At 35.8% G+C, this 18,910-nt stretch overlaps 1 protein-coding gene across 1 annotated transcript in view; it reads left to right on the top strand.

Annotated features, from left to right (window-relative positions):
* The window catches only part of LOC122805507 (transient receptor potential cation channel subfamily M member 2-like), a 914,064-nt gene that overhangs the window by 20,104 nt on the left and 875,050 nt on the right, over window positions 1-18,910 (top strand). The window contains exon 2 of the mRNA XM_044075701.1: window positions 9,687-9,790. Coding sequence (XP_043931636.1) covers window positions 9,687-9,790 — 104 coding nt within the window. The remainder of the gene's footprint in view (window positions 1-9,686; window positions 9,791-18,910) is intronic.

The raw sequence follows: 18,910 nt of genomic DNA, 5'->3' as shown, positions 1-18,910 counted from the left end.
GATCAGAACCCTATTCCTACATGTGAAGGTGATAGGGAGAATGATTCTAATTATGACAACAATTACCCCCCCTTTAGGTAGACTGGGGTAATGGAAAACAATAGCAAGGGTAATCACACATATAGCAATGCCGTTCCTAATGAACACATTTTTTAGATCAACCACTGGATTCACCAGGGAGGGAGAGCAAGACTCATGGACCAGGATGCAGGAAGGGCAACTGGAAACATTAAGTTATAAAATAGATGACATTTCAAGTGATATGACGGAGGGTATTGTTCACACTTTTAAACATTTTAATATATTTAATTATTCCAATTTAAATATTACTACTAGTTTTTTAAAACTTTTTATGAAAGGATAGAAGTTTGTGCCTATAAGGAATTTGAATCTAGTGGGCACCTTGATAGAATTAAATCTTTATTAGAAAGCTTAACCTACAATTAAACATCATTAACCCCTTGAGAGAGGGTAATGGTGTTAAACTTTTAAAAAGAAGAGCATTTACAACCCCCATTAAATCCTACTCTAATGATTTTTATAAAGTCCTGTGAGAAGGAAATATATAAATTGATGAAGTCTAAGATTCATATATATCATAATTTGACTAAGAATGAAAGGAAATTATTAAATGATATCAGAGACAATCCAAACATAAGAATTATGAAGCCAGACAAGGGAGGGGGAGATTGTTATAGTGGATAGGATTGATTATGTCAATCCGAAATCAAGTATGCTACATCATACTTTAATTATGATAATTTTTCCATCAATGAAATACACACTGCATATAGAACAATTTATTTGTTTTTGGAAGGTTCCCTTTCACAAGAGGTTATTCCACCAGACTTATTTAACTTCATGTACAACAAACATCCCTAAATTCCTCTTATCTTTGGTATCCCTAAAGTCTATAAGGACATTTTCTCCCCACCCTACTGACTTACTGTTTTGGCACATAATTCTAAAATTTACCCTCTTGCTATATTTGTTGATCATTGTTTAAAAGGTATTTTACAGCCTGTTACTTTTATTTTAATGGATTTTTTGACTAAAATAAAAAGTGAGTTTTATGATCCACACTATAGTTTTTCTACTATAGATGTAAAATATTTATTTACTTGCATTCCTCAAAAAACTGGTTTAGAATTATTTCACACAATTATAGCATATCTTACATCCTTGAGTGGTAGGTTGGTTAACTACATTGTTGAACTTATGGAAATTATTTTGTTTAACAATTTTATTTTTTCTGAGGGAGAATATTTTCGCCAGATGAAAGGCGTAGCTGTGGGGGTCTAATTGTTCATCCACCTATGCCAATCTGGTGATTGCAGTGAAATCAGAATTTGAGAAACATTGGCACTTATACTCTCAGTACCTAGATGACATATTTATTTTATGGAAAGGTACTGATGGAAATGCAGACAAGTTTGTGGATTATATCAATACCTCTACTTCCTTTTTAAAATTCACTCACACATATATGACTGATATACTGGATTTTTTGGATGTCACTATTTATAAGGGCCGCAAGAAAGGTTGTTTTGGGCCAAAAATTGTGAGAAAGACATCCTTTTCTATCACCTACTTGGACTTTCACAATTGTCACCCATACTTTTGTAAAAGAAACATTGTTAAGGGGCAACATGTGAAGGCTGCAAGGATATGCTCAGATTCCAATACATTTTTTTGTGGAAGCTGATAATGTGATTAAGATATTATTGGATAGAAACTATCCAACAACCCTCTTGGACAACATACTGTACACAAGTTAGTGGTCAAAAATTGGGGTGATAGATACAAATCCTTGTTAGGTTCCCAGGAAGTGACCAGTACATTAAATAACACACTTGTTAAACAAAATACTGATAAATCTGTCTACTCCTTTGTGATTACATATAACACATGTTTTAAGAACATTAGAGAAATTGTTTCTCAGAACTAGAACATTCTGAAAGTAAATTAAAAGGTTTTTAAGAAACTCAGGGAGAAATCTAATTTTGTTTAAGCTGATAGAAATTGTAAAAACCTTCTTGAACATTTTAAGGTTATCAGAACCAATATTCATGGTGGCACTCCGAAATGTGGGGCATGTAACCAGTGCCCCTACATATTAGAGCAGAAGATGTTCATTTTTCAAGACTTCCCATTTAAAAATTGCAGGACTAAGGGAGTGGTGTATATTGCAATTTGCATTCTTTGAGTTTTTATGTGGGGAAGACAGAGCAACAGTTTAGAAAAAGAATCTATGAACATCTATAGGCCATATCAAAATGTAACACTAGCAATGCGTTATATAAACATGCTTTGGAATGTAATACATCTAGTTTCTTATTTGGGTTATTAGAGACTATACAGTATGATTCCAGAGGTGGCACATGGGAAACTATATTGGAATATAATGAATTGGCCTGGCAACTGTGACTGGGTCTGGGGCTATGAACTTGGATTGAATTACCAAAGTTCTATTTTTCCTGTATTAAAATTTAGAGCCACCAGATTTTAAATGAACATTTTTTTTATTTTTTGTTAATTAATATTTAAGTGTTTTTTTTAAATCAATTTTAGTAAAATTATATCTTAAGTATATGTATAATATGTATGATATAATTAGTTGATGGGAAATTACTTGTAATTGGAAACTGGATGTACGCCACTAGGTGTTAGTTGTTATTTAAATATTAAATTGTTAGAGCAATAGGTTCTGATGAAGTCCCACAGATTTAGAGGATGAAAGTGCTTAACCTTGATTTTTACTGACAGTGGTATCATTAAACTGCATAGCAGAAAGAAGAGAATCACAGTAAAAATTAGGAGCTGCAGCACCCTGCAGGATAAAAGCACTCTCATTAAACTAAACAAACATCTCAGAGAACAAATAAAGTCTAACAAAGCAAAATTTGAGGTGAATTTGGCCTCTCAGGCAAGGACAACCATAAGGCATTCTTTAGCTATGTCTGCAATGTCAAAGACAATACACAATTGTATGCAGAGATCATTGTAAATGGAGCCACCTATACTGACCCAGAAGATATAGCAAACCTACTGGCTGATAAATTAATCTACAACTTTACTTCTCTCTCCCCCACAACCTTCCCTCAGGAAATATCATCAAATATATCTCCCCCTGCTATCACTATGGAAGAGGTCCTTAATGCTCTCTCTAAGGCCATGAACACTGCATCAATGGGCCCAGACAATATCCCAGGATGCCTTGTAAAAAGCAAAAAACATGACCTAACATGCCATCTGGCACTACTATTTAACTATAGTTCCAAACAGGCTTCATACCTCATGAATGGAGAACAGCAACAGCAACAGTCATCCCTCTGCACAAAGGTGGGTCATCTACAAACCCTGTAAACTACAGACCTATAAGTTTCACTAGTCTTATATGTAAGACATGGAAAGAATTATCACGTAGATGATAAAAAGTGATATAGTAAACCTCCTGACACTGGACCCAACCCAGTTTGATTTTGTCAGTGGTAGATCATGCTTATTGAACCAGGTGGACTACTTTCAGAAGGTCACCAAAGGAATGGTTGAGGGCAATATGGTTCACACTGCCTACCTTGACCCAGAAAAGGCATTTGACACAATACCCCCTCAGGCATTGTTGACAAGCTCAAGAGGTTAGGTACAAACTTGTATATCATCCAGTGGGTAGCCAACTGGCTCACAGACAGGACCCAGGAAGTTAGAATTGAGAAGTCCACCACTACAAAGAGGCCAGTCACAAATGGAGTCCCTTAGGGATCAGTCCTTGGACCTCTCCTTTCTGGCATTTACTTCTCTGCAGTCAAGGCCAATGCCAGTGGTCTCTGGCTGACTAAATTTGCAGATGATTGCAAATTAGGAGCTGTCATTGAATCCCACACAAACACTGTTCTCCAGGAGGGGCTGACTCAGACATACTCAGAGCCATAGACTAAAACTAAATGCCAAGAAATGCATGATAGTATCCTTTGGAAAGTCATTCACCCCTGGTAACAGTCATATTGACAACACACCCCTTAGAGTTGACCCAGAAGTCAGGGACTTAGGGATACACATAGATAATAATCTGGCCTTTGACCATCGTGTATGTACTGTAGTGAGGAAATCATTTTATGTTGAGCAACTTATAAACAGAGGTATGACATCTAAGTTCAAGGAAGTCATTGTTCCACTGTATTCAGCATTCATCAGATCTATCATTGAGTACAATGCCTCCTTTGGTATCTACGTAACCAGGCATATACAACAGTTTGAACATTCACAGAGGTTCCTCACTAAAAGAATACAGGAATTAGATAAAATGTCCTATGCAGATCGCCTCGAGGCTCTATCCCTGTATTCTTTCTCCTACAGGCTTTTGAGGGGAGATCTATGCCTGACATACAGGGCATTGTAAGACCACATACTGATGGACCTCCTGCATATCCACAAAACAAACAGCACCAGAATTACATGTTCTAAAAACTTAAACCTTGCCTGTGATATAAATAAGACCTGCTGGAGAGACAGGTATGTATCCCAGAGATAACCCCATCTCTGGAATAGGCTCCCTATCCATGTGAAGCAGAGCTCCCCCCTAACCCAATTCAAGTGCAGCCTGGACAATTGGATGAGGAACAGGAACTCATCCCTGGTTTGGCACCTATGTCTCTAATGGACACAGGCAACCTGTAAATGGTTCATCTCTCAGGCCCTAGTTTGTAAATGTTTTATCTTCTAAGCCCCTGCTTACTTATTACCAGAACTTGTCAGAGATTAGGATGCATGGCTAGGCTTAAAAAGGCTCTTGTGGTTGTTAACCTAGTAAACAACTATGAACCTGTAAGCAAGTTTCTATTTTGTATTTGACATCAATTGTTTTATTTCAACAGACTTGTTTTCCTAGCTGGGGTGAAAACGCTATGTTAGACTACTTTTAGTTTTAATTGGTTTCATGTTTTTGGACTGCACGGACACAGGCTGGGGTTGTTTTTGCAGTTGTTATACTTCACAGTTTTTGTGAATGTGTATTGCCAATTTTTATCTCACATTCACTCACTAATGTTTGACAGGATAATCTTTTATATGGTTGTTTCTTCTTATCTCTATTTGAACGCATGTCACATTTGTCCAGACTTTTTGTTTTAATTAAAACACACAAAAAGAAACACATTTTTCAGAATATCCCCATCCCCTATAAATGTAGAACAAACACGTAAAGCTATGTACATTTTTAACAAATGAAGGTTAACTTTCCAGATAGGGATATTTGCTCTAAAATCAACAGCTGGACCCATCGGCATAGCCTAATTTAAAATTAAGGTTACCAATGCTAATGTATATGTTACAGCTTCTGTTTCCACTTGCACTGATATCTGTCCATTCTTTTCTTATCTCTATTCCCTTCCCAAATGTGAAAGCAGCATGTATGATTTCAGAAAACATTCGTTTTTCATAAGTTAAGGCTGCTGGGGGACCACTATCTGTTATTCACTTCATAAAATTTCAATCTTTATTTTTCAGTAAACTGCTTGTCATTTTAACTTTAAATTTTGCATTTCCCTCACCACAAAATGCTCAGAGCTCTGAGTATTTATGGCTTTCAACTGCAGACAACTTGTCTCCATGTAAAAGTATTCAGCAATGATGAAACAGCAAGCAACTTGCAGATACTTGAAGGAATCTTTATACATTTCAGAAAATAATGTAAATAATTCCCCCGGCTAACTGCTTTCAGTAGCAGATGTCTTGTCTGCACTGAAAACATTAAAAAAGCACAAGCTAATATCTTTGAAGATGCAAGAAGACTGGCATTTTTCATATCTTTCATCATTTTGTTTTATTTTTCAAACCTATTATCTTACACCAAGGACATTAATCTATTAATCTAGATATCATCCCTTTTAAAAACAAGTGACGTTATTATATTTGTTCTACATATAATATAATCATTACACTTTTACACCCCATACCTCAGCAGCTGTGATTGCAGCATTATATTAACTTAAACTCACTTCTTTTCTGCTTTACTTCTATTGTTTATAATACTGTTTATACTGTAAAATCAAAAAAGTACTTACTTTATTATCTTTAACATGTACAACTATTACTGAAAAGACTACCCCCGCACACATTTGAAATACCTCTGTTGGCACACTGTACAAAACTGCTTTACAATATAGCATGCAGTTTATATTATGAAATGTTTTATACAAATGCTAATAAACACAGAAATAGTTTTACTTACAGTGACTTGTTTTTTCCCTAGACATAATGTGGGATATATGCTTTACAGTCCAGTCACAAGTTTAACAAAGCCAACTAAATTCCAAACTTTTCTGAGGTACTTTTATTTGCAAAGTCATATTTCACCAATGTGACTGATGCTTTATAATCTCATATTTATTAATTAATTCAGTGTTGCTGGTTTTCTTCCTGATCAGCTCCATCTTCCATCACTAGACTCTGGTTCAGGTCCAGGGTACTCTAATTCACTTGGACAATTTGTGAGCTTTTTGTCTTTCTCTCAGCCATTTTTCTTTGGAACATTGGGAAAGGTTTCATTGGCAAAGTCTCCCTATGAGAAACAGAGTCCCCTTCTTCTTGTTGGCTCTTTTTTTGCTGAATAAACTTTTTTATTTTCTCCTTAGTCTATTCTACACCAAAAATGTCTTTAGCCCTCCAGAAAAAAATACTCTAAGACAGCTGGATAAATCAGCTTAAATCTTTCAACTGCCTCTGGAAGTTCCATGGTTGCAAAGAGACATTTGCTTCTCTTCTGCCTGTTGTACAGTGAATAATCATTTTCTACACTCTGCTGCCTTCAGTTTTTTTTTTTAATACTTTGCCCATCTGCTACAGTTTTGTCAGGATCAGCTCTTTCAGCTTATGCTAGTATGATTATGTCTTTACTAATTTAGATCTTGACTGTTTTCTCATGGCCAGATTTGGAGCATATACTCAATGTGCCCTTTCAGTTAACAATTCCTGCTGTGAAAAACCAGTCCAGTTGCTTATTTCTGGTTTCATAAAATTAATGCACTCTGTAAGGGCTTTTCATCCAGAAAAAAGGAGGTCATGTCCCACTGTACTCATCCCTCATTAGACCCATAGTAGGAATATTCACCTTTGAGTATGTTCTTAGGACAAGGCTGAAATGCCATGTTATCCTCATTTACCATCTATCCAGTTATCTGCAAATGTTTTCTGAATTTTTCATCAGTAATGTGCAGGGTCATTATCCAGCAAGGTTAATTTTACCTGATTTCACCGTTTGAATTGAACTCACCTATGCATTTTAGAGTGTTTTGACTTCATTCAGGTTGTTGTCCCTGCCACTTGTATGTGGAATAGTCACTGGAATTTCTTATTTTTCATCAAAATTACAGAAAAAAATCAAAAAGCAGTCCTTTATTAACTTAATTCAGCTCAGGTAAATGTTTTTTTTTCCTCACTGGGGGCATCATTAAATAGTTTTCAAAGACATAATGGTCCCTAAATATAATAAACAGTAATCAACCTTTGTCCAATAAAAGCATAAAATGATTAACGAAGCACTCCATTCTTTTTAAATCTTCCACAAAATTTTCTACATCATTAATTTTTGGCTTTACACAGGCATTAAGCCTTACCTGCCATGCATATTATTTCCAATACAATAAATTCTCTATTGCTATTTTCCCATAAAGTGATTTTATATGCTATACTACAGCAAAAGTATAGCAACAATTCATACATCCCTTATGATGTTTAAATAAATTATTTCTAGCATCTCATGATTTGATAGCATGAATATGTTCACAGGTACATTTAGATAGTTTTCTTAAAGTTCTAGCAGTATAAAAGACTGAGCATACAGTGTAACAGGCAGTTTAAATCATGCTGGTGGCATTACAGGTGTAAGTCTGTGGAATCTTCACATTAATACCACCTAATATGACTCTATCACACTCTGTTTTTCAGGATTACATCGATTACAATTTCTAGACATTCTCATCCAACCTTTTAAATCATAACACTTCTTGTAAATTTCTCCCCCATTTAAAAACAAATTTTGGGACTTTCCCCAAGATTTTTACAGCATTAGGAAATCCCTTAATTATACTCCCGTTCCCGTGTAAAATCTTTTTAATTTCCCCTGCATCCAGATAAATGCTATTTCTATAGCCCTATACCTATTTTCAATCTCTTCGTCATTTTCATTATCTTGAGAGTTATAACATAAAATATAAGGACTGTATTTACCTCCTCTTTGTTTCACCACTGTCACTACTTCCTTCTCAATTTTTTTTATTTAGCTGTCATCTCCTGTGAAATTTATGCTGCAATAGGAGAATCTCTTTTTAAGAAAAAATTCTCATTTTTGCATTAACCTGGCTGCCCTAAGATGATTTTGATGCTTTTCATGAAGTTGATATATGGAATTCAACACTAACCCACCAACGTCTAAAAGCACTCAACCCCACTACAAATCAATTTCCATCTTTCAATTTTAGAGAAATGTTGAAAACATTAATTTACTTATAGATCAGTAACTACATTCCAACACATGCAATACTGACCAGCATCAAATATAGGTTTTGACTTGACAGAAGGACAATGACAATCATATGGTCATTGACAAAGGATATATTCTAGAAAATGAAGAGACTTCAGTAATTGTTGTGTTTACTGACCTGGTAAAGGCCTTTAGCTTGGTCTACTAACACCCCCTTTTAACAGCAGTACATAACTCTGGGTTTGACCCAGAAGTTCTCATCTTTTTCATAAACTACCTCAATACAGATCTCTTTTCTATTAAAGTGTCACCTTCCTCTCCCCATAGCTACAACTTCTCATTCCATTGGGAGCTGTTTCAATCCCACAACATTTTTCTTTGCTAATCCCAGTTGCATCAGCCTTTCACCCTTCAGTATAATTCTCTATGCAGATGACATTGTACTCTATAATTCAGCAGTCTCTCACATAATGAAAAAACAACTAGATTAGCTCCTGCTTACTATAAAAAGACTATTTCCAGAAAAGATCACAGCAGTGATCCCTCAGTAATAGCCTTCCTAAAGCCCCACAATGTTAATATGACTTAATATGTGGTAAAGCAGACTTACCAATGTGCTGCAGTTTTCTTTTCTCAAAATGTTTTGTATCTATGAGTTTGCTGTAGTAATAAAAGGGATTCTTCTCCGAGTCAGGCCTCTCCAGTGTCTCTGTATCTTACCAATCTTCTGCATAATTTGGCTTGCTCCACTGGGAGCATGTGAAAAATACTACCACCATATCAGAAAGTGGCAGAAATAGACAGGCAATATCCAATGTAAAGTTAGGAATATTGACAATGCAGTGCAGTGAATACTTGCAGAATAAGTTAAAGTGATAAATAAAGCATGTGTTCAATCTCAGAGAGACAGTGACAAATTCTGCTCCTTATTCTGAAGCTGAATTTGCATTGCTGTATAACTTGTGAGTAGTATTATTATTTAATACCTAAATGGCAGTACTATGATCATAGAACTGCTTGTATTATCATCTTATATTGCTAATATTTCAATTGTTGCTGGAGTGACATTACTGAAATTTTGATATATGCTGCAGAAGTATTAATCTGCCCTGTTATAGAAATGAATGAAAGGACAGACTGTCCTTCAACATGCCATTAAATATTTTTGCAGATAATTAAATTATACACTTATTGTCTCTTTCAATAGAATCATGAAGTTAACAGCTGGATTCCAAAGAATATTATGAAAAAGGAATGTGCTTTTTTCATAAGCAAGACAGGTGGTGACGAACTGAGAACAGAAGATGACAGGTAAACACATTTTGAGATATTGTGTCTTTTTACACACACACACACACACACATATATATATATATATATATATATATATATATATATATATATATATATATATATACTTGATCCCACTTTCAACTGTACCTTGAATGTAAGGTGAAGGTAAACCTGGAACATGCTAAGAAATAAAAAAAATAAATGCAGGACAGATTTCTCAGACAAATGAACATGTCAACCATGTTTCACAAGTAAAAATATATATATTTTTTCTACTGGCATACTCTTGAATTAATAAAAAATGAAACTAATATTTATAATTACATTCAGTTTCAGTACTTAGTCTAGAAATCAATCAGGTCAACTTTAAGAAGAATTATGTGAAAGGGCATCATTTTTAAACTGAGAGAGAAGTTGAAGTAAGAAAATTAATGAATTGTTGTCTTACTGTCCAGTATAACAGCAATGCATGTCTTTAGTCGAAATGATTTTCCTATTACCAATGAATTATTACCAAAATCTCATTTAAGATTCATACCATCTTATGGGACAACCATAATGAACCTTTTGATTATCAACAATAGCTTTCAATGTTGGGAAGATCAAAGGTTGTGAGTTCTATCCTTATACCAGTCACTATGATTAATTTTCTTATTAGAGGTTGCTGCACTGCTGATGTGCTTTTCTTTATGAGATGTTAAAATGAGGTCCCATTTGCCTGCATTTAGTGTAACTTAGGCAGATATTAAAGATTCCGTGGCACTTGCAGAAAATATGTTTTCCTTATTTTATTAAATCATCTTTGACATCAAAAACATATATTTAAAAACTGTCCAGATCAAACAGATAATACCCACCCATTACTATACTTACAAACATATATTCATTCCTTTTCTTTCAACTTAACTCATTATTTTGTATATTTTTTTCTTTTTTCTTTACAAAAAAGATCCCTAAACCTACTACAATTTGTCCAGGTAGATCTTCAAGTGCGGGTTAGATAGAAATAGTACTGAGACTTCTTATTTTTTTTTCTTTCTTTCTTCCAGCATTGGTGGTTTTGGTAGACAAGTCTGGGTGCATTACAGATTCGCAGGCAGTCTGATTGGGGTGATTTTTTTTTGGTTTCTCATTTGTGGTGTGTGTTTTGATGAGCGCGACAGTTTCCCGGGCTGTTTCATGGGTTGGGAAGCAACTGCATGTAGTGGCGATTGCTGTGTATGAGCAGTTGTACTGGGTGTGTAGTTCAAAGCATACTTTTCAAATGTACAGATTTTCCTGTTATTTTATTCATTTGCTAAGTTGTTAAATCAATATTTAAAAATTGTTCCTGTTTTTCGGCCTTTGCCTTGCCTGGGGTTAGAGTGCGTCGGGGCAGGTCCAGATTTCTTGCTCTAAGAGGTTGAGAGGTATGGTTTGAGGTGTATCAGTGCCTCTAGCTGCTCACAGGCTTGGAAGCAGACTTGAGTATGGAACATTGTGCGGCAGAGTGGATTGTCAAATTGCCGCTTACCCAAAAATGCCATTTCACGGGCAGCAAACTGTCTCAATAATAGTCACTAGCTGTGCTTCATGTATCAGTGGGGTAGTGGAGCACCCTCAGTCTCATACATTACTATTGTTTCAAGTGTCGAAAGTGGATTAATTTTGTTGGTTTGCATGGGGGCAATGTATGCATTCACTGAAGGTTGATCTACAATAGGAATGTTAATTGTTTTACGTTTAATTTTGGTGCTCTTTCGTTATATATTCTAATTGATCCTATCAGTTACCATTGGTGGGGTGGTACAAGGTATGGGGTAGCTCCCTTTGGTCCAGAATGTAGGTGGGAGAGAGTTCCCTGGGGCTGTAGCTCAGCTATATCATTCATTTGGAATGTGTCATTAAACTGTGGCAGAGGTGGTGATGGACGTGCGGACTACTGGCTTGCATGTGATTCCTTTGAATGGCTGTTGGTGTCCCATTTCTCTATCTCTCTCTCTCTTTTGGTTGCTTTGTTTTTTTTTTTTTTTTGGCATTGTGAGTGTACAGAGTTCAGGTTGTTGCTTGGTTCTTGATGGCCAGTTGTGGTTGTGTTGCCTGTTCTCTGTTGGGTCATGTTAGGTATTTTCAGTCTTGGTTAGTGCTTGTGTTCTGATGATGTCCCTTCTGGCCAGACTGTTGGGGGTAGAGAGTTGTGGTGCACCTCCTTCAGTTGTTGCACGGGGTTGCAGTTGTTTGTGGGTGAGTTCCCCTCAGTCAATTTGTTGGTGGTGTGGTTGTGGGGCCACATGGTTTTCTAAGATTGGATGGCTTATTTTATTTTCTGCCTTGTAGTATGATCATATTCTTTTTATAATATTTGTGCAATAAACTTGTGGATTAATCCCATCAAGCCAGGAGCGGCTGTTGTGGTGTTTTGCAGGCAGTGAAGCACCCGTGAGTAATGGTCACTCTCCATGCCTGCACAGTCAGGTATTAACATCATGGATGAGGGTTCCTCTGACATGCATTTGAGGTTTAGACTTCATATCTTTCCAGAAATGCATGTTAACACAAAACCTGTTTAAAAGTTTAAGAGAAATATTTAAAATTTGTATTTTCTTAAATATTGGCAGGACACCAGATATAATTGTGGGCAGTGGTAAAAGTATACTCAGTTCACAAAAACTGTCATTTTTTTCAGATTATCATTGCTTTTATTGTAAACTTTGATTACGGTTAGTTTTGGGATGGGCATGGCTGTAACAGAAATAGATTGAAAGATTGTTGTGGTCATTATTTATTTTATTTTCTTTGCCAGTTATCAAGCTTTGTAATGTATAAAATGTAAACTTGCTAGTATCTTGTAAGATATTTACGTATCTATTTTGTATCTACACTGTATATTTTATATTTACTAATAGAATTGAACTGTACTAAATACTTGTCATGCACTTGTTCTTGTACTAGATACTTGTGCTATTGGATCTTTTCTCCCCGGGCCTCCGCTGAAAATGGGTTTCTGACCCAGTCAGACTTTCTCGGTCAACAAATGTCAAGAAAATAAGTAAATAAGTAAATAAATAAATATAAAATTTGCAGGCATTTTTGTGGGAGGTATATCTTGGTAATCGGTATGCAGACAAGGTGGTGAGGACTGAATTTGTATAATGACAGGCATTTAAGTTTCATGCTTTGAATCCTTTGTAATGCAGGGTCACACAAAACCTGTTATTTTTAGCAGTTGAGGTTTGAGGGAAAATCAGGAAATAACAGGCATTTCAGTTTAGACTTTATAATTCATGATCATGTTACCTATTTGGTGTGGTATTTTAAGCCTATGAAAGTAAAAGTGCCCTATCATTGGCATTTTGTACCTCCATGAGTTGTAGCTTAAAATGAGGAATATCCTGAATATGACACCACGGCAGAGAACAAATATCAAGTAAAACTAATTCAAGTAAAAAAGTTAAATAAAATGAACTTTAATTAATAAAACAAAAACGTATAAACAAGTATTGAGGCCTATGTACGATAAGCGCTTTCAGTGAAAATCTCCTTCTTCAGATCGTAGTATACAGAGGTTACAATTGTTTAAAATAATTGTAAGTATCCAATCATATTACTGCATAGTGACACACCTACTAATCACAACAAATCACAAATAAATAAGAGAAAACAGGAAGTTAGGTATTACAAAAACCAGGAAGTTAAGTATTAGAGAAAACTGCACCGAATCAGAGTGTTAACATTGTCCTTCTTCAACCAATCAATAAAGTTGGATAAAGTAGTAATAAAGTACTGTTTCAATGAAAGAAACAAATAAATGAGAAACTATTGTCCCAGTGTAAGCTTTACTTCATACAGTTAACAAAAGCTAAATGGCACTGTTGCAAAAAATTTTTCTTCACGATCAAGTTAGACAGTATACCACATGAGATAAGGAAAATAATAATATAGACCCCACTATCCATTGGATTGTGTATCCAAAAAGGACTGTTGTTCTAGAAAGTCAAGGATCTATTAATTCAAAGCTACTTAGTTAAAACATTATAAAAAAGACTATTGAAACTAATAAGATCTAATGATCTCGTCTGCCAGCCTTTGCGGCAACAGACATCTAATGTAATGTAACTAATGCAGGAACTTTTATAAACCTGATGCACTCATTAGAGGCAAAAATATTGCTTTATGTCATAAAAAATGCTCATAAATTAATAGGATCTGATGATCTTGTCCACCCACATTCGTGGCAGCAGACATATAATGCAATATGATTGGTATGTGATCTTTTGTAAAACTGACCTGTTCATTAAGTTATTAAATAAGGATCACGAAAAGTGCTCATGAATTAAAACTAAGTAGCTTAGGATGGAAACCTCTCTAACCAGTGAGAGGTTAGGAATTAGTCAGTGTAACCAATCACTGTATGGCCAATAAGCGATCAGTAAGCTTCTGAAGAACCAATCAAATACAGGTTAGTTTACGTGTCTTCTGAACATGCATACATAAATTGCATCCAATGTGGGGCCAAGATTTAAGCGTCATGACCAATCAAACATGAGACATGATAAAGATAATATAAACACACCATTCTTCAGATTGCTAATCCAATAAAGGAACTGGTGTTCTGCGAACCCCAAAACCTATTTGTTGCATTCAAAATGTACGTAGTTAGATATTAAAAAAAAGCTGTTGATATTAATAAGATCTATCAATCTTGTCTGCCCACTTACACAGCAACAGACATAGAATATGAACAGCTGGTGAAAACCTTGTGTAAGATTAACATGCTAATTGCAAACAAAATTATTACCTTAAGGTCATAAATGCTGTAAATATATAACAGCCCACAAACTAAAACTAAGTGACTTGAGATAGAAATCTCTCAGCCAATTAAAGGTGAGAAGTTGGTAAAAATAGCCAACCACTAAATAACCAATGAGCCTTCAACAAATTAGTAACAAAAAATCAAATATGGGTTGAATTATGTGCCTCTTAGTTGTGTATGCATAAATAGCTTCCAATACAAAACTAGGATTAAGCGTCAGAACCAATCATTTGAAACCAATGTGAAATCAATGTGGTTTATATTGCCACCATAGTAAGCAATCTAGAACTGACCTTGTCACTAAAATGTGCAACAAATCAAATGCTATTTGCATTTTCCCAAAATAAAATGTTCTGATCAGTAACAATTGTTGGCAATATAGTTACAAAAGTAAAGAAATATTAATAAACAATGTCAATGCTGGTTGTAGCTTCCCAGGATACCAATTTTTTTATTGGGTTACTTTCTGAAAAATGGTATAGTTTATTTGAGTGGCACAGTGTAATCATATTTTCTTCAATGATTCAAACTAAACATTCATATTGAATGCCATCATTAAATTTGCATACATAATTATGTAACCCCACCAACTCCAATGGAATTGTGGGATACCAACTTTCAAACAAAAACTGAAGAACAGACAGCCAAAATCTGGCCCCAGACCCTGTAGTAAATGGTAACCATTTTTTTTAAATGTGTAGCAATGATGTTGACTGGGAAGGGAGAAGATAAGGAACCTTAGGATTTTGTTTTTGTTGACTTGCAGTATGTGGGTTTTGTGGTAAACGTAGGGCATTTAATAGTAGGCAATATTCTAATCTTAGCAAAAGAATATTATAGCTTGCTAGGACCTCCAAAAGTCATTCTCCATGGCCTACTGATCAGTGACGTAGCTAGAGTTTGTACCACCCGGGGCTGCCCTTCCACCCTCACGAAATCATGGTTGAATGGGCCCCCCATACACAGCCCTCTCCCTGCAGCCATTCCAATATCATATTACTTAGCTATTTTGCCCCATTTACTATAAACATTGATGATTATTTGGATTTCATTTAAAACTTTTATTTCACATTTTATAGCACAAACACTAATAGACTTCTGCTAAACAAAGCAATACAGTCTCAATAAAAATAGACTTAGAATTAAAACTTCTCTGCTCTTGAAACTCACATTCATTGAAACAGCATTGAAACCCCATTCAAAAAAATGCATCTGGCCAGTGGTGGATAAAGATTACCTTTGGGCTGTTTTCAAATTATAGGCCCCTTGCACACAAAACATACATGTGTTCTTTGATACACATTCCTGACTGTATTAAATTATAGTCCTTGTATAATACAGCACATTTGTTAGAGTGTGTTTTAAATTTATTGTTTTGAACATTTTCTAGTAAGCAATGAAACAAAATGCATGAACCAATAATAACAAAACTGCCCATTTCAAAACATTTTCATCATAAAAGTCTACTCAAACATCTACAATTGACCAGTATCAGTAAATATGCACAATCTCTGAGTAAAAATAATTCCACATTAAAGAGATCTGTAAGTAATCAAGAGGTTGCTGCTAGCAAACAACTTTATATTTCATTGTTTCATCTACAAATGAAGCACCCATTGCCTTGAGGAATAAATTGCCTATGTTACATTAAAAAAATTATAAGCTAGTAATATTGCAGTAGGGAATGGATGGCAAACTGATAACAGGTTCATAGTTACTAGGTATCTCTCCAAAGAGGACATTCTCAAGAGAGCAGCATCCACCCCCTTTAAAAGTACAAGACAGTACAGTATCAGCAATTCATCTATATACTGTGGGAGTAGAACCCACAGCCTTCTTCATCAAAAGCAAGTATTTTACCTGTTCTGCTACTAACGGCATGAATAGATTTGACATAAGCAGCATTAAACTTCTCTCCCCTGAAGAACTATGCAACACAAGCCAACATTTAGGGAGGAGGGCAAAGGCCTAAAACCAGGGACAGATTTTAGACGTTGCTTGTATAATCTTAGAAAAGTTGCTAGAATAAAATGTTTTGTGTTATCATACTTTCCTGAAAGATAGTAAGACCGAAGATTAAATGGCTATCATTATATAGTGAACTCAGTTCTCATTGATTTGCCAGAATACCACAAATTTTAAGAGGAACAGAGCAAAGGTATCAGTTAGACATTCCAGATATGGACTTAAATCCTTGAATTGCAAGTGGTGGTATGGGTATAGAATATAGGCTCTTGCACCCTGCACCTAAGGTACAGGGCTTGAGTACACAATCAGAGACACTTATCTCTCCTTGCATAATGAGTTAACAGTGCTGCTGCTGTTTTTCTCTCTCTCTCTCCTTTCAAAATGAGTAAACAGTGAACACACCTTAATTCTCTCCTTTCAGAATGAGTAAACAGTGGACACACCTTAATTCTCTCCTTTCAGAATGAGTAAACAGTGGACACACCTTTATTCTCCTCTCAGAATGAGTAAACAGTGAACACACATTAATTCTTCTGCTTGCAGAATGAGTAAACAGTGGACACACCTTAATTCTCTCCTTGTGGAATGAGTAAACAGTGCACACACCTTAATTCTCCTTTCAGAATGAGTAAACAGTGAACACACCTTAATTCTCCTTTCATAATGAGTAAACAGTGAACACACCTTAATTCTCTGCTTGCAGAATGATGAAACAGTGGACACACCTTAATTCTCTGCTTGCAGAATGAGTGAACAGTGGACACACCTTAATTCTCCTTGCAGAATGAGTAAACAGTGAACACACCTTAATTCTCTGCTTGCAGAATGAGTAAACAGTGAACACACCTTAATTCTCCTTGCAGAATGAGTAAACAGTGGACACACCTTAATTCTCTGCTTGCAGAATGAGGTAACAGAGCACACACCTTAATTCTCCTTGCAGAATGAGTAAACAGTGAACACACCTAAATTCTCCTCGCAGAATGAGTAAACAGTGAACACACCTTAATTCTCCTTGCAGAATGAGTAAACAGTGAACACACCTTAATTCTCCTTTCAGAATGAGTAAACAGTGGACACACCTTAATTCTCTGCTTGCAGAATGAGTAAACAGAACACACACCTTAATTCTCCTTTCAGAATGAGTAAACAGTGGACAAACCTTAATTCTCTCCTTGCAGAATGAGTAAACAGTGAACACACCTTAATTCTCCTTGCAGAATGAGTAAACAGTGGACACACCTTAATTCTCTGCTTGCAGAATGAGTAAACAGAGCACACACCTTAATTCTCCTTGCAGAATGAGTAAACAGTGGACACACCTTAATTCTCCTTTCAGAATGAGTAAACAGTGGACACACCTTAATTCTCCCTTCAGAATGAGTAAACAGTGGACACACCTTAATTCTCCTTTCAGAATGAGTAAACGGTGGACACACCTTAATTCTCCTTTCAGAATGAGTAAACAGTGGACACACCTTCATTCTCCTTTCAGAATGAGTAAACAGTGGACACACCTTAATTCTCCTTTCAGAATGAGTAAACAGTGGACACACCTTAATTCTCCTTTCAGGAGTAAACAGTGGACACACCTTAATTCTCCTTTCAGAATGAGTAAACAGTGGACACACCTTAATTCTCCTTTCAGAATGAGTAAACAGTGGACACACCTTAATTCTCTCCTTGCAGAATGACTAAACAGTGGACACACCTTAATTCTCCTTTCAGAATGAGTAAACAGTGGACACACCTTAATTCTCTCCTTTCAGAATGAGTAAACAGTGGACACATCTTAAATCTCCTTTCAGAATGAGTAAACAGTGGACACCCCTTAATTCTCCTTTCAGAATGAGGAAACAGTGGACACACCTTAATTCTCTCCTTGCAGAATGAGTAAACAGTGGACACACCTTAATTCTCCGTTCAGAATGAGTAAACAGTGGACACACCTTAATTCTCTCCTTTCAGAATGAGTAAACAGTGGACACACCTTAATTCTCTCCTTTCAGAATGAGTAAACAGTGGACACACCTTGATTCTCTTTTCAGAAAGAGTAAACAGTGGACACACCTTAATTCTCTCCTTTCGGAATGAGTAAACAGTGGACACACCTTAATTCTCCTTTCAGAATGAGTAAACAGTGGACACACCTTAATTCTCCTTTCAGAATGAGTAAACAGTGGACACACCTTAATTATCTACTTGCAGAATTAGTAAACAGTGGACACACCTTAATTCTCCTTTCAGAATGAGTAAACAGTGGACACACCTTAATTCTCTCCTTTCAGAATGAGTAAACAGTGCACACACCTTCATTCTCCTTTCAGAATGAGTAAACAGTGGACACACCTTAATTCTCATTTCAGAATGAGTAAACA

This window comes from Protopterus annectens, chromosome 6.part1, assembly GCF_019279795.1.
Source record: "Protopterus annectens isolate FY-2018-M chromosome 6.part1, PAN1.0, whole genome shotgun sequence".
Taxonomy (NCBI): domain Eukaryota; kingdom Metazoa; phylum Chordata; order Ceratodontiformes; family Protopteridae; genus Protopterus; species Protopterus annectens.
Note: the sequence above shows the minus strand (reverse complement) of the source record. Positions and strands in the feature narration are given on the sequence as shown.